Source organism: Dasypus novemcinctus, chromosome 12 (assembly GCF_030445035.2).
Source record: "Dasypus novemcinctus isolate mDasNov1 chromosome 12, mDasNov1.1.hap2, whole genome shotgun sequence".
Lineage (NCBI taxonomy): Eukaryota > Metazoa > Chordata > Mammalia > Cingulata > Dasypodidae > Dasypus > Dasypus novemcinctus.
The window spans coordinates 43,984,559-44,006,029 of NC_080684.1; the positions used below are offsets into that span (position 1 = coordinate 43,984,559).

At 42.7% G+C, this 21,471-nt stretch overlaps 1 protein-coding gene across 3 annotated transcripts in view; it reads right to left on the bottom strand.

The window, feature by feature from the left end:
• PPM1H (protein phosphatase, Mg2+/Mn2+ dependent 1H) overlaps positions 1-21,471 on the bottom strand; it is a 320,891-nt gene that overhangs the window by 84,137 nt on the left and 215,283 nt on the right. For all 3 annotated transcript variants that reach the window (XM_058308360.2, XM_058308359.1, XM_071218925.1), the window contains one exon: positions 15,078-15,162. In XM_058308360.2, the coding sequence (XP_058164343.1) occupies positions 15,078-15,162 (85 nt within the window). The remainder of the gene's footprint in view (positions 1-15,077; positions 15,163-21,471) is intronic.

The window sequence follows — 21,471 nt, forward strand, 5'->3', positions numbered from 1 at the left end:
AATTTGATCATGTAATTGGAAGACTATTCCGGAGCAGATGGCTTCTCCCCATCCCCCAAATCTCTGTTCACACTACGAAAGTCTTGAGCAAACAGCCACTTAGGGAATTGCTTTGAAACAACAGTCTCCCTGTCACATTCAAAATTCAAATTCAGCTATCCAAGAGACGAAATGCTCATGTATTACCTTATCTGCTCAGAGAGCACACTCCATTAGCATACCTCCTCCAGAGCACCCTCACTTAGCAGCCTGGGCCGGCTGGATCTCCTCTCTCTTTTTCTTGGTGAGGAAAAGAGTGGACAGGGCAAATTACGGCCTGGTACAGTAGGAAACTCAAGGAATCCCTACAGTATTGCAGATGGCCACGTCCTCAGTTTACTGAAAATTGGCATCACCTACAGCATCTTCCCTGGGACCCAATGTTGGCAGATCTCCCACTGATTCTCGTGGTGGCTTAAAGGTATTGATTAAAGGTTAAGTCATTGGAAGCTAAGGGTATCAGGAGCCCAAGAAAGCAAGCTGAATTGTTTCTAGGCTGGTCAGACTTGGCCGGATGTGGAACTTAGAGCCAACATTCTGAGAAGGGGGACAGAACACGTCTGAGAGTGTGAAAGGATACTGTGCCTTACTGTCTACTGTCTGCTGTAGCCCCAGGAGATGGCAGACCTGTTGGGAATTCTGCATCATCTTTGAGGGGTTATAGAAAGCATAACCCCTCAAAGAAAGTATAACCCCTTAAAGATGGGGATGAGGCTTGGGCAGCTGATGAGTATCAAGGAAACTCAAGTACTGGGCTTTAGAGAAAGGTTATAGGTAACAGGGCTGTTCAATAGTGTGTGATGTGGGTGACTGGGTTCTGAAGCAAAGTTCTGCATTTATAAGCTTTTAAATTTTCTGGTTTTTTTTTTCTTTTAATGAAGTTCTGGATTTTTAAAAAAAAATTTATCCCCCTTTGACCCCTTCCCCCACAGCTTGCTCACTGTCTATTCTCTGTGTCCATTCACTGTGCGTTCTTTTGTGTCTGCTTGTCTCTCTTTGTTGCGTCATCTTGCTGCATCAGCTCTCTGTGGGCGTGGGCCAGCTTGCCTTCACAAGGAGGCCCTGGGAAACGAACCCAGGGCCTCCCATATGGTAGATGGGAGCCCAATCACTTGAGCCACATCCACTTCCCAGCTTTTAAGGTTTTGAGAGGGTTATTTTATTTCTTGGGCCTCAGTTTCCTTATGTGTAAAATTATTTATCTCATACTGATGTTTTAATAATTAAACCGCATATCTATACCGCACTTACCATGGTTGTCTCTGCTCATAATAAAAATAATAATTACATCCATCTAACAATTACTGAGTCCTACTATATCCTAAGTACCATATTAAGTGCTTTATGAGTTCTCATTTTACCCTCCCAACAGCTCTATTGGCAGGACTAACTATGTAATCTGTGGTGCCCAGAGCACAATTGAAAATTTGGGGCCCCTTGTTCAAAAGTGAAGACTTTCAAGACAATGATAGCAGAGCATTAAACCAAGCACAGGGGAGCTATGTGACTGCACAGGTCACATGCCCATGAAGCCAGCCCTGCCTAAGTGGTAGGTACTATTTTATCCCTCCTTTTATTTTGGTTCATGCATAAAACTAAGGAACAGAGGCATAAGTAGTCAATGAGCAATTGTATCTATTATATACCCCTTTCCATCTTTCAGCACTTTGAGATCGTATTAGTATGCAGTTTTGGTGCCCACCCCTCCACCCTGCAAGCTGGATTAACACTGATTTGGAGGTTGCCATGCACTGGTCCTATACCAGGCACTTGGCATATCTTACTTATGCCAACAATCCTGCAAAACGGGTGTCATAGACTCAACTTACAAACAAGGAAACTAAGGCCGAGAAGGGTGAAGGCACCTGGTGATCAGCCAGGGCTGTGTGGTCCTAGAGCCTGAGTTTGATATCAGGCCCATGACCCCCATCTTAAGCTCTTTAACTGCTGCACACAGACTTACAAAAACAGTGAGGGGGACAACAAAAGGCCTGTGATCCTGTCACTCTTAGACTATTCAAATTCCAAATCAGATGCAGGTACCTGAACAGATGCAGTTAAAAAAGAAATCACAGAACTGCATACAGCTTGGACACAAGCACATTCCCAATATTATTTCTAACATTAAGTAAGTAGAAACAATCATTTAATAACAGAAGAGTGATTAAATAAACTAGCATAAATCCATACAAAAGGATTCTCTGCTGTCATTTAAAATGATGCTATAGAGAATACACAAGGATATGGAAAGAGCAGTTCATGAACCGATGAGTATATACATATTTATGTACTTAAGTATATATATATACTTATAATTACTTAATGAGTATATATACATATATATGTATGTCATATATACACATCTATATGTGACATACATTTATCTATACATAAATGAGCATGTTCACGTGTGAATCTAAATAGATACACAACACACACACACATTATATAAATAAATAGTTTAGGATCTGAGGGCTATTCCAGAGTACATTCCTTCACACATCTAGGGACTAAGGAGTAAACGTGCAGGGCTCCAGGCACTTAGCCTTCTAGCAGGCAGCTGAGCGGGCCCTTGATGATGCCCTAACCAGGTTCCCTCCAGCCTGCTTTGCTGGGAGAGCTGTTGAGGCAGTTGTCTGCAGAGCGGCGGGCAGTCCCCAGCAGCTTTGACATCCACAGGGGCCGCCTAACTCTCCCTCCGGATGAGCAGAGTCAAAGGGGCCTTAAGCCCTGTGTCACCGGGGCATCTGCAGCCCCTTCCCCAGGCAGAGCCTTTCAAGACCTCCAACAAACTGCTTGCTTTCTCCCAGGAAAACAGACTACCACATTTCATTGACTCTAAGATGCCATTTGTTAGGTGCATCATTCTATTACATCTAGGAAAGAATGCTTCCTTACCACTTTGGATTTCTATTTCATTCTTTTTCAAAGAGCTCCTTTAGACTTAAGACAATTTTTGCCATCTGTTATGTGTATACTTAAAAAAGGAATATGTAAGTGAAATATATTGGTTAAGGTTTTTCCAAAACTTTTTCAACTTAACGCCTCTCACTGCCATTCAACTCTGAATCATTAATATTTGTGGTTTTTCCACACACTAGTATCCTGTGTTTCATCAGAATATTGGTGATGCAGCATTTCTTAACTAATCCACAAAAGAACTCCAAGTCTCAAAAAGACATGGGTGTGAAGTTCTTAAGCCAGCTTTGCGATGCTCTACAGCCAGCTCACTTCTGACTCCCACTCTGGAAATGTGGCTAAACAAGTCTGATTCACACCTCCCAAAACCCCTCCACACAACCAGTTGGATCCAAAGAAGCTTAAACAGTGCTTCACTTTTATCTGTTGGGGTTTCTTCCCAGTTGCTGGACACTTATCCAGCAAGTCTGGATTCTGCTCTTTTTTTAAAATCTTTTACTGTGGTAACTTATATATAATACAAAATTTCCATCTTAATAACTTTCATAGTATATTTTAGTGATATTAATTACATTCACAACACTGTGCTACTATCACCACCATCTAATACCAAAACTTTTTATCATCCCAAACCAAACTCTGTACGCTTTTAAGGAGTAACTCCCCATTCCCTGCTACCTCGCCCCACCCCCTGGTAACCTGTAATCTATTTTCTCTCTCTATGGATTTGCTTATTCTAGATATTTCATGTAAGTGAAATCATATATTTGTCCTTTTGTGTCTGACTTGTTTTATTCAATATGATATCTTCAAGGTTCATCGTTATTGTGGCATGTCTAAGGAGCGGATTCCTTTTTATAGCTGAATACTATGCCACTGTGTACGTGTGTAAACACACCACATTTTGTTTATCCATGCCTCTGGGGATGGACCTGTGGGTTGCGTCCACATTTTAATGGTACTATAAACACTGGTGTACAAATATCTGCTGGAGTCCCTGTTTTCAATTCTTTTGGGTATATATCTAGAAGTGGAATTGCTGGTTCGTATAATTATATGTTCAACTTCCTGAGGAACTATCAAACTGTTTTCCACAGCGGTTGCACCATTTTACATCCCCACTGACAATTACATGGGTTCTTTCCCTGCATCCTTGCCAACACTATTTTTTCCATTTTTTTAAAATAACGGTCATCCTAGTGGGTGTGAAGTGGTATCTCATTGTGGTTTTGGTGCCTGCTCTTTTGATGTTTGCACAGGTCCAGAAGATGACATCCACATCACATCTGCCACCTGCTTGAGAGCAACAATCAACTTGAAGACTTTTCAACTCCAGAGATGGTAACAGGTCAAAACGAAGTGTCCTAGCTTTGAGGAAAGACTAATAATATTCATTCCCTATTGATACTGATGCCACACCGTCAATTTTTCTATTTTGAAGGTTTTCTTCTTCTCTTGCTAATTACCGCAGCACATTTCACATTGGCATGATTCATCTTCTGTGACAATCATGCCTACTGAAGACTAATTCATTCTATGTGTACCTAAGACATTATTCCTTTTTACCACTTTTCCCCCCTTAAATCATCATCCACCTTTTAACTGTAATGTCCTTATTATCAGCACTTTCAACACTCATTTGTCAAACATGATAGAGTTACTGGTGTTGAAGGAAGAAGAACTCGAGAACTAAGTACAAGCAGAGCAAACATATGGTTGATTAACAAATAGGATGCTAAAAAATGGCATACAACTGTAAAAACTACCTGCCGGCTTTCAGAGGAAAACAATTCTGCTCAGTTGTATATCCTTTTTTTGCAAGACTTAGGAAAGCTTACATATACGGTCTTATATGCACACGTTTTCATATATTCAAAGCCATCAAAATATTATGAAAATGTTATCTGATGATTTTCTTTTTAACTTTAACCCATATTTATAAATATTTGTATCACTGAATATGGATTAGTTTTATTGAAAAACTTTAAAAAGTTACTATTTTTTCATAAAAACCAAAGGTTATTATTCCAGTAATTGTAGGGAAAGTTGAAGTGCCAGGGATGGGCCAGCTGAACCAGGTTCCAATGCTGGGGACCCTGAACCCAGCATGAAGGTATTTTGTCCTCAGAAGCAGAATGGCCAAACGACTTGAGAACTCAGAGGTGCCTTCTTAGAGTCTGCCCAGCAGTCAAGTGAGAGGACTGGCCAATGTGATAGCATCAGACCTGGCTGCCCCTGCTGGGAGCCTCGGTGAAGTCAGCATACTGGAGTCTTGAGCCCAGGAAGTGATTTTATTTTTAATTGACTGTAAGCAACAAATCCAAAGTTTAAACTCTGTGAAACTGTCCTGATTTAGCTGATATGCTGGATTTTTAAAAAAAGGTTTTTGCTTAGACGATGTTATTTGATATATACACACGTCAGAACCATCTGCATGGTACTGCAAGTTAGTAATGCAAGCCTTTGGGTATATGTAAGTACCAGCTACACTTAAACAAATTCATTATTTCTAAAACCTTATCCATTGTCCAGGATAACATCCAACACAACTGAGACTTTTAATACGTATCTGTTGGAAGAATGAATACAGACTATTCTGACCTGCTTTACACCATTACATTCTAGTGATTACTTACACTTTATAAAAAGAACACAACATAGCTTTCAACTTTTTGAAAAACTTCAGACTCAGGCTCACGGCACATGGGACAGTTTGGAGCTCTTTGTGGATTCCAGGAACGAGCATGTTCTTAAAGCTAATCCATTCCTGTGGGTGTAGGACCCTCTTATCAGATTGGATTCAGTTGAGGGGCCTTTGATTTTACTCCAGTGAGGCGTGACCCAGGCTGGGTCTTGGTCCTCTTGCTGGAGTCCTTTATAAACACAGGACTGGAAGTGGCAGACACACAGAAAAAGTTGCAGAAGCAGAGAAACCCCAAGAGGATGAGCAGGAGGTCCCAGAGGCCGGAGGCTAGTATCAGTGGAGCACAGAGGCTTGGAGAGAGGCCCCAGAGAGGCTTTCTCCCTAAAGCCGGCAGTCTTCCGGTGCTAGTTTGGAACTCCCAGGGCCCACACTGGCATCTCCACTTCCCTTCACATGGCCAGCTCTCTCTCCTGCATCTCCTCTTCCAGTTTCACATGACTTCCAGCTTCTTCCTGTGTGGCCTTCTCTGACTTGCTGTGTCAGAATTTCTTCTGCTTAAAAGGACCCCAGTAATATGATTCAGTTCATGCCACACCTTAACTAAAAGTAACTTCTGCAAACGGTTCTGCTTACGTGACTTCACAAGCCCAGGGACATGGATTAAGAACATGTCTTTTGTTGGGGTACATAAACCAACCTGTCAAACCCCCATTTGCCAAGGATAATATACAGTTCAAGAGAAACATATACACTAAATAAAGCGAAAGCCCTGTTTTTGGTGAGGGGTGGGGGTAGTAGCCTTTCAATTCGCTTTTTACTTTTTAATTTATTACACTATCCATGCAGTAACATGCTGGTATCACAAAAGCACAAGTTGCTTAATTTTCACAAACCGAATATATCTATGTAACTGCCATTCTGAGCAAGAAACAGAACATTACGGGCACTATGGAATCTCCCCTCGGGATCCCATCCAATCTCAGCTGTGCCCCTGATAGGTATTAAACTATCTTCTGCCTACTTCTGCACTTTAAATGGAATCACAGAGGATGCCCTCTTCCCTCAATGTTATGTCTATGTGATCCATCCATGTGCAGTTACTATTAACTTTTTTTTTATTATTATTATTTTTATTCCTTGCCTCCCTTTCTCCCTGGGTTGGCTCCCTTGACTGTCTGCTCATCTTCTTTAGGAGGCACCAGGAACTGAACCTGGGACCTTCCATGTAGGAACTGAACCAAGTGCCCAAATGTTTGAGCCACCTCTGCACCCTGTTGGCTGTGTTGTCTGCTGATTGTGCCATCATCTGCTGGTTGTGGCATCTGCTTGTTGCAGTATCTTGCTGGTTGCGGTATCTGCTCATCTTCTTTAGGAGGCACTGGAAACCAAACCTGGGACTGGGCGTCCAGTTGCTTGAGCCACCTCCACTCCCCCAGTTACAATTTTTGTTCATTCTCAGTGTTATAGAGTATTCTGCATTGTCAATATGCCAGTTTATTTATCTATTCTATTCTCAATGGGCATTTGGGTAGTTTTCCAATTTTGGCTATTATAAACATTGCTCATAGGAACATGCTAGTCTTTTGAGGAATATCTGTAGTCATTTCTGCTGGGTACATACCTAGGAGTAATGGCTGGGCCATAGGATGTTCAGTTTTGGAGTGACTGACAAGTACTTTTTCAAATTGTTCCAGTTTAGACACCCATCAGCAGAATATGCAAAGTAATAGTGCTCCTGTGTTTAAAAAAATGGCAGAATCCATGATGGGAGCTATTTTGCAAAGTCCTCTAACAAGAAAATTCATAAATTAATTTTTAAAATGTTCAGACCTCTCAGCATTTGAAAGGAAGTTATCAAAATGATGATTTTCAATGTTCGATACAAATCTTCTAAAAAATTGAGTAATCTCTCCTTTTTCTTGTCCTTTAGAGGGGGATATCACCAGACTGAACAAGAGGAGGTCTGGATGCCTTGCATTTTAGGGTGATTTATCATGCTAGGAAGTGTAAGGTCATGAATGAAATGAAATTAATAACATTGGCCAAGCCACTGGTGATTGCTAACAGTCAAATGAGACAACTCTTCCAGAGTGAAGGCTGGCTGCTAGGCAGAATGCTAATATTTGGTTTGGGCTAAGAAAAGGAATAAAGGAAAAATATGAAATTATTTATTTATTAGGTTGAGACCTAAATATGTGTGGGTTAGATTCTTTCAGAAAGAATTCTCTCAATCCTAATTTGTCCTTAAAGTCTCAAATAGGGAAACGGATGTGGCTTAAGTGATTGAGCTCCTGCCTACCACAGGGAGGTCCTGGGTTTGGTTCCATGGTGCCTCCTGGAGAAGACGAATGGGACAGCGACCTGGTGCGGTAAGTTGGTGCAACAGGCTGGTGCGGAGAGCTGACACAACAAGATGACACAACAAGGAGACACAAAGAGGAAACACAATGAGAGGTACAACAAAGCAGGGAGCAGAGGTAGCTCAAGTGATTGAGTGCCTCTCTCCTACACGGGAGGTCCCAGGTTCGGTTTTGGGTGCTTCCTACACAATGAATGGACATAAACAGAGAGCACAAACAACGAGGGGGGCAGAATAAATAAATAAAATAAATCTTTAAAAAAAAAAAACAATCTCAAAATAACAAGAAACAAGCTTGTATAAAGCAGTTATTACCAAATTAAATATTGGCAAAATTCTGCCTGGTTTATGTGGATGTCAAGAAAAGGTTCACATTTAAATTTCTACATGAGACTGCACTGCTCAAGAGAAGTAGCATGCCCCTAAAATAATTTTTAAGTTGTACAATTTGTATCTTATGATAAAGAAGACACATGGAAACTGGTATGCAAATGGATAAAACAAAATTGCCTAGATGTGTCAACTCTATAACAGTTTAATGTATAGAATAAGGGGTAAAAAGGTATCCATTTACATAAAACATAATATATTCATATACCTAATGCTTTTGCTTCTCAAGTAAAAATATGTGGATAGGCATTTATTTGAAGAAAGTGCAACTAATGTCAGCAAAAAGAGTGTGCCTGCATAACTGCAATTTATTTGCATATGCAAAATGAGATTTAGAAATTTTATAAAAGGCCACTGAAGTAGTCCCCACCGCAAGAAGGCCTTAAAAAAGTTCTTCGTATATGACTGTGACTGAAAGCATGTAAGAGGTTTTATTTTGTCTCAGGGCTGTGCACTAAGGGCTTTATCAATATTAACTCATTAATCCACACGCCAACCATATGAGGGTATTGGAATGACCCCATTTTACAGATGAAGAGACTCAAGTACAGAAAACATTTTACGATAAGATTTAGTATTTGCCCTCATAAATCTCGGTGAAATCTTTGCTACCTCTCTCAATGCACATTTAACTCTAATATATTAGAGGACATACTACATGACTTTACTTCTTTAGCACTAAGATAAACTCAAGGTTTCCTATGGACTGATGGCTCTGGCTTTAGGTGCTCAATTTTCTATTCAAGATGATGGGGAGTACCCTTAGACAGTTTGAAAAGTACAGTGTTTATCTTCCAACTGTGCAGAAAGAGCAATTTTTTAAAAAAGCAGATTTAGGGCTGCATTTCTGTGATTATTTTGCTCAAGTGCAAAGAATTCCTTTTCTGCATAGTGTATTCAGCATGCCGCAACAATCAGTCTCTAACTCCTCCCAACCCTGAATAAACAAGGCATCTATTTATATTCATTTTCAAAACCAAGGCTCTGGAAGTGGTGAGGTTCAGTTATAATGGCTAATGTCTTCAGAGTTTTCCCTGAGCCTGGGCAGTGCTCCTAAGGCAGCCAAATATATGCTCTGCCTCCGAAAACCCTAAGCATCGTTGGGTTTGTGCTAAAAAAAAAAAAAATCTCCTGGCTTCTTTGTGACATTTACGTGGTCAATGGAACCAACAGTAAATATGAAAAATGATGCAATCGCTTTGAGGCTGCCATTTTTTTCATTAGAAATTTTGAAACTCACATGTACTTTTATGAAAAGGGACTAAATGGGAAAGGAGGTGGGATTAGAATGCGTTTTTCCATGATTCAGTCATATTTTCTCCTAACGAGCAAAGTGGAGCACTGATGAAGCTACCTTGTGACTAAAGCCAGGCTCGCTGGGCTAAAAACCTCCTCTCAAGGTTAAGTGGGGTTCTGGGGGAGTGAGTCAGTCAATTTTACTCACTAGCACACTTGAACTTCCTGATGATAGTCTCCTGTCTTAAAGCAGTTTCAGGCTTAAGGAATACTTTTCTGGAGGTAACTCTTGAGCATGAAAAAACCCCAGAGAGCCAAGAGGCTACAGTGCTGTTTACCTGAAACCTTTCCAAACCCAGCACCAGGGAAACAGACAAACAAAACCAGGCTTGGCAAATAGAGCTGAGGGTGGACCCAAGAGCACCGCAAGAAACCACCTCAGATAATGTTGCACTTGTGTGTATCAAATGTGTATTTGAAACCCACTCTCATCTCCTCTGAGCATTCCCCTTGATGAAACACAGCTGCAGACTTGGATCATTCTGCAAGGACAAGAACTACATTATTTGAAGGTCTGATGATACCAGAGCATCTTAATGTAATCAGAGCCGAGTCTGTAAATCTGTCTAGGCAGAAGGGACGAAAAGCCATCACTCTCACACCTCGGGGCTATGGAGATACCCGAGGGAGATCCATGCTCTGGCTGTCACCTGCAGCGAAGGTGGAGGTGGTTTCCTGGAGGCCACCGCATGGTCAACTCTGCTGAGAAACGCCCACAAACCAGAACCCCTTCCCTCCTATCTGAGCCGCGACACCATCAAAAAATTCTGTCAAGCTTGGTGCACTCCCTGAAGTATTTTGCTTCAATCATCCTGGAATCATTTAAACAACAACAACAATAGAGCAAGGCTTATTCATGGCTGTAGGATCATCAGCTCTCCGTGGCTGCCGGGGCAGGAGAGCACGGCCGTGACCCGCTCCCTCACCACACACCTGCCACATTCCCTGAGAACGGCAAAGCCTGCTCGATTAATCACCCTGCCCGAGAATCCACGAAACAAAGTTCCCATTACTCAGGGAGGTCCGTGAAAGGTCCCCTGAGGTCAGGATGCGGGACCCAACGAAATTAACGTGCTTGCCACATCCATCATCTTGTAATCTGCTTCCAGTTCTATAACCCCCAAATGTCTGGGTCTGCGCATACCAGAACATTCTTCCTCAGCGCGATCAAAATGTTTCATGTACAAAGGCCTCCGACCACCCTCCCTTCCCCCAAGAAAATCATTAACTATTTCTACAAGTCAAACAGGCCTGGGACTACAAGCATCTGCTCAAAGCAAATGGCTAGGGACATGGAAATTTTAACGATTCTGTCATGAATGTTTCTTCACACAGCATAAAAACAAAATGTGATTTGTTAACTTTCTGGTGATATATTACTCATTTGGATCACAAAAGGAAAAGAATACTACAGCCATCATGGTACTAAACTGTTTAACGATCAGTTCAAGATCTAACCTTTCCAATACATGAATCGGCAGGTTTGGACACATTTAAAAGTAAAAGACAGTACGCTGTATTTTATATTATCATAGGATTACTTTTTTGCTTGGAGTCCAGATCGTGGTCTGAATATCTCAAGGGAAGCATTACTATCCATTTCACTCAGGAGGAAAAGAGGTTCAGATACACCATGTGAGGGGACCAAGGTCACACAGCTAATGAGTGGTCTGGGCTGAGAGAAGTCCACATCACACTACTGTTTTCCTCTCATGGTTGATATTATTTTCAAGATTTTTTACATAAGCCTCCAAATCATTTCAGATATACTACCATAGAGATTTTTAAAGATTTATTTTATTATTTATTCCCCTCTTCCCCGATCGTCTGTTCTCTGTGTCCATGCACTGTGTGTTCTTCTATGTCTGCTTATATTCTTTGTCAGCAACACTGGGAATCTGTGTCTCTTTTTGTTGCATCACCTTGCTGCACCAGCTCTCCGTGTGTGTGGCGCCACTCCCGGGCAGGCTGTGCTTTTTTCATGTGGGGCAGCTCAATGTGGGGTGCACTCCTTGTGTGTGGGGCTCCCCTACTTGGGAGACACCCCTGCATGGCACGTGGGCCAGCTGACCACATGGGTCAGGAGGCCCTGGCTTTGAACCCTGGACCTCCCATATGGTAGGCAGACACTCTATCACTGAGCCATGTCTGCTTCCCTACTGTAGAGATTCTACCACGGATGATTTTTATGCTATAAGTCTCCTAAATTTTTCAACCATTTCTCCATAAAGACCCACAATATAGAGCATGTAAATATTATTGGGTTTGTTCATTTCAAAGCATACATTCCTGGACTCCTGACACAACCAAGAAGTTTAACAACCAGAGCATTTTATGTTCCAAGCATTCTAACCAGGTCTTGGGAGAATATTTTTTATAAACTGGAGAAACCTGTTTAACAGTAAAGATTAAAAAGAATGTGGACATATAAAAAAACTGGAATGCAAACCGAAAGCTTTATAACAAAATTCTTGATCTTGATAACTGCACTTAAGATAGCTACATAAGTGAATATCCTTGTTCTTACGAGATACACATGGAAGTACCATGTATTTAAGGAGCATGACATATATAATCTATTCTCAAACATTTAGAAAACTGATAGATGGACAGACAGAAAGATATAGCAAATGTGGCAAAAGGTTAAAATTGGTGGATCTTGGTATGGGGATGTTATAGTATTTTTTGCAACTGTCCTGTAAGTTTGAAATTATTTCAAATATAAAATTTTTTTTAAAAAGGAAGTATGTGGACAGTGCTCTCTCCTTTTAGAAATCAAGATAGTAAGCTCTGATCGGTGTGGGTCAGTACTGTCCACACCAAGAGCGACACCAATATGTACACTAATCTCATCAACACTGGAAGTGGTTCTTAAAAAAAACATGATGGAAAAATAAATTACTGTGGCTTGTAGACTGGAAGGATTTGAGGTGGCAGGATTTCTTCATAAAACAATAATCAGATGCATACAATGTGATATTATTTCATCAGATGAGCACTGTATTATTTCACTTAATCCTTATACCTGCCCTGTGACGTACTTCTATTCCCATTACTGATGATGAAGCTGGGGATCACTGAAGCTGTTTGTGGAAATCCTACACACACTTATGTGACAAAGCTGAGCTCTGAACTCATACGCCTCTAACACCAAATTGACATCACAGCCAGCCCAATGTGCATATTATTTAATCTGAAATGTTTTAGCATTCCTATTCCTACTTAACCTTTTGAGCTCTTTGTGCCATTCTTACAACTTTCAAGTATGAAATTACTTCAAAATAAAAAGTGAAAAAAATTAGCCTGTAACCCTCTAGGAGGAAAGCAGAAACTTGAGGGGAGAGAACCTAGGTTTTGGTAAGGGGCAGGGGGTGATGAGGAGGGGGCCAGAGGGGAGGCAAAGGCATCGCTCCTTGCTGTGACAGGTTTTGGGGGGTGGGGACGTGGTGGGGAAGTCAACATGAACACTGGTTCATTAGGTTGCTCAGTCAACAAACACTGACACAGTACCTCCTCCGTGCCAGGCACTGTGCTGGGTATCGGCAATAGGAGGTGATGAAGGTACAGGGCCTGCCCCCTAAACACAGGCTGGAGAGGGGAGACAGAAGCAGGGACAAACAATATAAAACAATATAACCCCAAGAGCTACACTGCCAGCACCTAGACAAGAGCTGTGCGACCACGGATGAGGGGGCCTCTGGTAGGTTTAGGGCTACTTCCCAGAGGAAGTGACATTTGTGCTGGGGCCTCAGAGGATGAGGAGTTTTCCTGGCCAAGAAGAGCGGGAAGGGCCATCTAGGAAGAGTATTATTTCCAAAGGCATGGAGGTAAAGACATGACAGGACACCCTGTCAAACGGAAGCTAGTTGTCTGTGGCTGGAGCATGGGAAGGAGGGGGAGCAGGGACTGCAAGATGATGCTGGAGAGGTGGTGAAAGACCAAATTCTGGGTCTACTAAGAAGCAGGGCCTTCATTCTCTAGACTGTGGGGAACCAAAGGGTTTTAGGCAGAGGAGTGAGAAGCCCAGTGATAAGGTCACTTTGGTGGCTATGGAAGATGGGCTGGAGAAAGCCAGTGATGTGAACTCTATTTGGAGGACCCTTGCACCATACGCACTTGCTGACCTCTAACCTAGCTCTCCAATTCACACATGACAAAATGGAAGCCAGGAGAGTTTAAGAGCCTTCCATGAACTCAACTGAGCCTAGAATGAGATCTTCTGTTGGCTTCTGCAGGGTCCCATGTGCCTGTCTACACTGTCGAAGAGGCAAGGAAGAGCTCTAAAGTTTGGGTTGCCTAGTAGGGGCTCCAAGGTCATCAGCTGGCTTGAAAACAGTAGGAGACAAAAGAGTGAAGAAATATCCTAAGCAGCATCTGTGCACTGGTTTTGGATTCCTGCCGACCTATGTACCAGATAACGACACAGGCAACAAAGGCTGGTTATAGAGCAAAACAAACAAAAATACAGACAAGGAAATACATCCTTATACATTCCCCAGAGGGAAAGTGCATAGCTGCTTTCCAAGTGAACCGAAGTAATCAAACCCTGATACTTCATACACACTGAAATTCAGAGACATGGACAAAGTCTCTTTAAAGTCTCAATTCTTTCCTAAAAGCAGAGGGTCGCTACTTTAGCAGTTTTGTCTTACTTTAGCTATATTGCAAGCCAGTAGGCAAGAAAAGATTTCATCCACAGAACTACAGTTTACAGTTGAGTCTCCAAAGATGCCTACCCCAAAGTAATCTAGGATAATTACACCAAAGTCACTTTTAACTGAGATTCTAAGCCTGAGGCTCTAGCCCTGGAATTTGGGGACAAGGAAGAAAGTCTAGTCTGTTTCCCAGAAAACTCAAATCTGTGAATAAAGCAAAAAATTCTCAATATGTAAAAAAACAAACAGCTCTCCTACAGCCCTCTCATTACACAGTCACACCAAAGAAGGTGATCTATATAAAGAATTTATTTTCAGGATAGAAACAGGTTTTCAGACAACTGTGTCTGTCCCCAAGGGCCCTTCAGAGTTCCTATCTGATCATGAAGGCAGCGTGAGGGGGAACTCAGAGCCGCCATGCCTGATGTGATTTAGACTGAGCCCCTCTGTGCGAGCTAAAGTGAGTAACAGTCCAATGGAGAAGGTGTTCTTCAAAACTAGGTTTCATATTGTACAAATCAAACGATTAAGAGAAATAGAGCACACCGTGTCTTCAACGGACACAGATGGAAGAAAATCAGCCACAAGAATAAATTCATGGAGGTGGAGTGTTTTGTCACACGCAGATCCAGAAGGTGTGTGCGGGGGAGTTAATACCATATGTCATTCGACCGCTGTGGGCCTCCTCCCATGTCAGGAGCAACGTGTTCTTCCAAAACAGCTCCGACACCATCCGTGTCGCCACTAGGATCTGCCAAACCTAGATGATTCTTACCAGGTACTGAAGTCGCTGACGTTCAGTCTCGGGGGTGAATTCTGAAGACATGGGGATGATTTCTCCATTTCTGATGATTATGGCCCTGAAATGGTGAAAATGCAAAGTCAGCTGCCAATCCCATAAGTACCCCAATTCTGTGATCACCGTGGTTTGGTCCAGGTCACACACATAAAGCCGAGGAGACACTCTCCTCCAACCTGCACAGCAGAATTCACTCTCATCGCCTTGGGATCCCTCGCCACGTTGTAGGTGCCTCTATTTTGATCATATTGCACCCTAGTATGTTTACCACCTCTGCTAGCTGGAATTGCACATTAATGCCCCAGCACTGAGAACTGCACCTGGCATATTACAGATGCTCAGTGAATAAATGGACGGATGACTGAATGAGCAATGCAACAGAGGCTCATTCTAGACCACCGCTAGCCAACACAACCTCCTGTGATGATGTAAAGGCCCTCTGTGTGTGCCAATATGGCGGCCCTCGCCACTTATAGCTCCCAGGCATTTGAACTGAGGCTAGTACAGGTGGAGAACTGACATTTTCATTTGATTTAAAGTAACTTTAAATTCAAATAGTCACATGTGGCTAGCAGACAATGAACTGTCAGATATTTGCTTACGCAGTGTCTGTGGGCCAGTAGCAATGACCTCACCTGGGAACTGGTTAGAAATACAGAACCCCAGGTTCTACTCCAGACTACTGAATCAGAATTGACATTTTAATAAAATCTCCAGAGGATTCCTATGCACATTAAAATCTCAGAACACCCGAGTTTCTAGAGTAATCTCCTGGGTTCAGGAGAAGTCACTCTCACCTAATCTTAAAGCTCAGGAAATTTACGGACCCCAAAAATGTGCCTGAGAGCTATTGCTGACTGAAGGATTTTTGAGAGAAAAGAGTTCCCCAAAGCAGATGTCTAAAGGAGAGTCTGTTGGATCTCTGACTCTGCAGAAACCTTTCTTAGGTCTATTCCCAGCGATGTCGCAGACCTTTAGCTTTCCAGTGGCTCCTGACAGCCCCTTTCCAGCTACTGATAATTGTGGTGGAAAGTCGCCATTTCTACGACAAATGGGAGTGGCTTGCGGAATAGCGTTCTGTATTAACCCCACAGACCAGGGAGCCCACGACCTGGGGACCTGACACGTTTCTCTGTAAAAACCCACAAACGTGGGAAATGGCTCTGAGTTTCCTCTGGGCTGATGATGCCTAGGTTCTCAGGGCTGACTCCAGGGTGAATCTTGGTGCCAAGAAGCCCCTCGACAACCCCCCTCCCACTAGAGGCAGCCGCAGCTGTCGTGACCCCTCCCCCAGCCCCTCACCACCTGTGCCCCAGTTGCTGCTGTCATAGAAACCAGTTGAGGGAGGAAGGCAGGGGGACAGATGACAGAAAAGTCTTGGGGGCTCCAGAGAATTTATGGGTCTAGGAGAAAAAGAGTGGAAGCTCTGAAGAACTGGAAAAATTTAGGGGAGCCGACTCTAGAAAGAGGATGCCTCTTGCTGTAACATTCAATTCCAAATGTCTCTCACTTTGTTTGTTACAGCACCTAAAATGTGACAAATTAAAGATTTCTTCTTATAAACCTAGAGCTGTTTTAAAAAAGGCAAACACCTCCAAAAAAGGTGATAGCATTCACAAATTAGTATGAGTTAATTCAGATGGCTTTTGCCCTAATTATCAGCTGAGAATAACTACAATTAGGGAGTAGGGAATTTGATAGAGGATGGAGAATCAGAGAGTACTGGAAAGAAGGTGGGACGGGGCAGTCAACCCACCTTCAGGGATTTTCCTCTACTGCTGAGCCAAGGTTTATGAATTAATAATACTCTACATTCAGGGCCTCTCCTTCACCTTCCATATGTCCCTCCAACAGTGGTAAATTGGTTTCCAGTCCTTTTCTCAATGCACTCTGGTCACCAAATAGCCCCTTTGTTGCTCTAGTCACGGGACACACAATCTTTCCTATTCTCCCTGCAGCTTTTAAACATTTTTTTTAATTTTTTAATATTGATTTATTACATTCAGAAAACATGAGGTCCCCATATACCCCCCGCCCCCCTCACCCCACTCCTCCCCCCATAGCAACAATCCCCTCCATCATCATCATGCGGACATTCATTGCATTTGATGAACTCCCTGCAGCTTTTGATGGTTACTTCCAAACCTGAATTCCGGGATACTCCTTCTGGTTTCCCTCTCAGTGACACTGATTCTCAAACTTTTCTGCCTCTCCTTCCATGATGTACGCTAGGCTTAGCCTGGCCCCTCTCTTAACAAAGAACTCATTGCACTTTATTATTAATTGCCTGTCTTCCATGCTAGACTGTAAGCTCTGAAGGCAAGGGTCACATCTGTCTTGCACAAAATTGTAGCCCCCTCTACTGTGCCCAGGGCAAGGGCACTGCAGGCAGGACTGGCTAGTTTCACTGGGACCCAGAAAGCTAAACATGTAGGGCCTCATTCAAGAATTAAATATTTCAAGAGGTTTGGACAGCATAGCATTAAACCAACAGTGGGGCCTTTCTAAGGATGGGGGCCCCATGTGATTGCACAGGTTGCATGATGAAGAAGCTGGTTCTGATTGTAGGTATTTAATATTTATTGAATGAATCAATGGCTTTAAGGTCTACACATGCTGATGATTCCAAACACCCTTTCTAGTCCATACATCTCTGCTGTGCTCCAGCCTAGAACAGCCAACTGCCAATAGACCTCTCCGTGGGGATAAGTACAGGTATCACATATGTTGCATGGTTCAAATTTAATTAAAGACCCTGTCTCCACTACACCCCCAAACCTGTCCCTCTTCCAGTATTCCCTATCTCAGTGAACAATACTACATTGCACCCTGTTGTCTCTCCCAGAAGCCAAGGAGCCATTTTAGCCCTGTAGATTTCACTTCCCCAAGAGCACATGAATCTCTCCCTTCCTTTGATTCCCACTGTTAATGCCTTGGTTCACGTCCCCATCAGTTTGCCTGCATAACACAATTGATCTCCACTGTCCCCAGTTCTGCCCTCCTCAGACCCCTGCCCCACAGGGTCTCCAAGGTGATTGTAAAGCACCACTCCCATCATGCCACTCCTACCTGAAGCCTATCAGTGGCTTCCTAGCATTCCCAACTTCCTTCACAATTTGGTTCTTGCCTATATTTGTGGCTTTAGCCTCACTCTTGCTACTCTTTTCACATCTGCTCTTCCCAGCCTATTTCTGAGACTCAGCTCAGGAGAATGCCTTCCTTTGCTGTCCTGGGCTGCCGTCAACATCCCTTCTCTGTGATGCTATGATGCCACCTGCCTCAATGTATCAAGCCCTTACTAGACTTCATGGCAATTTTTGGCTTCCATGGCTGTCTCTAACTACCCTAAGTGTCTGTTCTGGGCAGAGCCTAAGCCACTGTCTTTTAATCTTCAATGCTCTGCTGGCATGTGGCGGGCACACAACAACTGTGTGCTGATGGATAAGTGACCAAATGGATGACTAGTGAGCTGGATGTAGGTGGCTGAACAGAAGTATCCAGAAGTGAGGGCCCGACAGAAGACGTTTCTTAGTAACATTATCTGTAATTGCCTAATTGTATATAATCTGAGCCCTTAAAAACCCAAACACTAACTAATCTAAGAAAATGTCCTTCTGGTTGAATCACCACTAAGAAGTGACTCAAATGAAAAGGTGAAAAGAGGCAGAGTTCCTATTCTTAGTGGGGATGGGGAAAAGGGGGGAAATAGACTAGGTATCTGCATTTAATTCTAATATTCACTGCAGGAGTAGCCTACCTAATTACTTTCTCAAATAGGTAAATACACCAAATCTATTTATGCACTGAACATTTTTCACTTCTGTTTGAACTAACCAGTTCTTCCTTTATCAGAGCATCCCATGGATTAAAGATTAGAGCATGGTTGGCTGCCAACCTTTCTAGTCTCTAATTCGTGATGCCTGGTTTCCTTTTGATCTCTCCCTCTTTCATCCATCTGATCTCGGGATCAATTTGTCTCCAATCTGGAGTAGGACAGTGAGAGGGAAGGGATTTCAAAGAGAACTGAGTGCATATGAAAGCTGACAAATCTCATACTAACCCTCCCCTCATGGAACCCCTGCACACTTCATATCTTCTACTTCATTATCTTATGAAATGCTTTTGTAAATAAATTTTTATTGTGATAAATACACAATACAGAATTTCCCCCTTTTAACTGCTTTCATGTGTACCATTCAGTGACAATATTATATTCAACCAATACCTCAACCATTACGAAAACCTTTCCATCCCCGAAACAGAAATTTTGCACCCGTTAAGCATTAAACCCCAATTTCTCCCACCCATCTGCCCCTGCCCCTGGTAACCTGTAATATACTTTCCGTCTCTAGGAATCTGCTTATTTTCAATATTTCACATAAACGGAATCATAGAGTATTTGTCCTTTGGTGTCTGGCTTATTTCATTCAATATTATGCTCCAAGGTCCACCCATGCTGTAGCACTGATAAGTTTCCTAGCTGCTAAAACCAATGCCATACAATGAGTCGGTTTAACAACAGGAGTTTACTGGCTCTTGGTTCCAGAGGCTAGCAGACCTGCTTTCTCCTGGGTTCAGTATCTTCTGCCTGGCCGGCAGGCAATCTTCAAGGTTCCTTGGCTCTTCCATCACATGGCAATGCACATGGTGACATCTTTTCCTTTCTCTTCTGGATTCTACTGACTTCTAGTTTTTTGCTGCTCCCCCTGTCTTCTCTTCCATTTCCAATTTCCTTCTAAGGACAACAGCCATATTGGATTAAGCACCACCCTCACACAGTGTGGGCATATCTTAACCAATAACATCTTCAAAGGTCCTATTACAAATAAGTCCACACCCACAGAATCAGGGGTTGGGACCTAAACAGGACTTTTGTAGGGACATAATTCAATCCTTAATAGTCTACTCTCTGGACTCCAAAATGACACATTCTTCCCACATACAGAATATGGTCATTCCACAGCATCATCCCCCAAACTTAAGCTATTTTAGAGCAATGCCAAGTACAAAGTCTCATTTAAGTCATGGGAGTGGTCCAACCTAGAGCAAAATTTCTGTTTGACGGACCATGAAACCTAGAAAACAAGTTATCTGCTTCTAATATACAATGGAAGCAGAGCCACATGATATTCTCATTCCTGAGGGGAGAAACTGGAGGTAAAACAGGGGTCATGGATTTCAAACAAGAATGAAACCCAGCAGGACAAACTCCATTAGATCTCGAGGTCTGAGAGCTATCCACAGTCATCTGTGGCTGCTAAGCCTGATGGAGCAGCAGCCACGCTCTCCCCAAACACTGAACAGTGGGGAATGGTACCCGGCTCTCCATGAATGCCAGGACACAGGCTCAACCTTCTCTGAGCATTGGAATGGCAGCTGGGCTCTCTGAAACAGGCGGTGCAAGGCCCACCTTCTTCAAGAGCTGGGGTGGGCCCACATTCTCGGCCTGTGGTGATCTTTTTGATGTACCAGCCTTTGCTTCCATGGTTCTGTCCGTGAAGTCATTCTTCCTTCAATTCATCCTTTCTCTGCCCCTTTTGAAAGCTTAGGCTGGCAATGGTTCAACTCATAAAAATTTTGCAAAAGCCTTGTCAGCTTTGTGTGCAGTTCTGGACCGTCGAAACCATCAGACAATAGAACTTTTTCAAAGATCCTTCCTGAATAACTGTATTTCTGATCTTGACTTCCACTGAAATTGCCAGGATCCATGTTCAGCCACATTCTCTTTAGCAAAAGGGTGTTCAGTTAAACCCTCACATGGAACCCTGTTCTCTGGGGAGTCATTTTCCAAAGCTCAGGAATGGAGCTATTTCTGACCTTAGCCTCAGAGCATGCTACCTGGATGGGCTGAGAATTTTTAAAACAACCAATTTCTGGTTTCTTGGTGCCTAAGAGTTCAGTTCTCAGCTTGTCCCTTTCATCTCACCTTTCACTTGAAGCTTAAAGAAGCCAGGCTGTGTGTTCCCCCCTTAGCTTGGAAATCTCCTCAGCTAAATATTCAAGTTCACTGCTTACAAGTTCCACTTTCAATGGGACATCAGAATACAGTTCTTCCAAGTCTCTGTCATTTTATAACAAAGATCACCTTTCCAACACATGTATCATTTCCTTCTTAGTCGTCACTGGAAGTATCTTTAACACCCACATTTCTATCTAAGTTCTCTTCAAAGCAATCTAGGCTTTTCCATCAAGCACCTCACAATTCTTCTAGCCTGTCTATTACCCAACTCCAAAGCTATTCCCACATTTTTAGGTACTTGCAATAATGCCACCACACATTTTGGTACCAAAAACTTTATTGGTTTCCTAGCTTTTAAAACAAATGGCATATAATGGGTTTGCTTAACAATAGGAGTTCACTGACTCATGG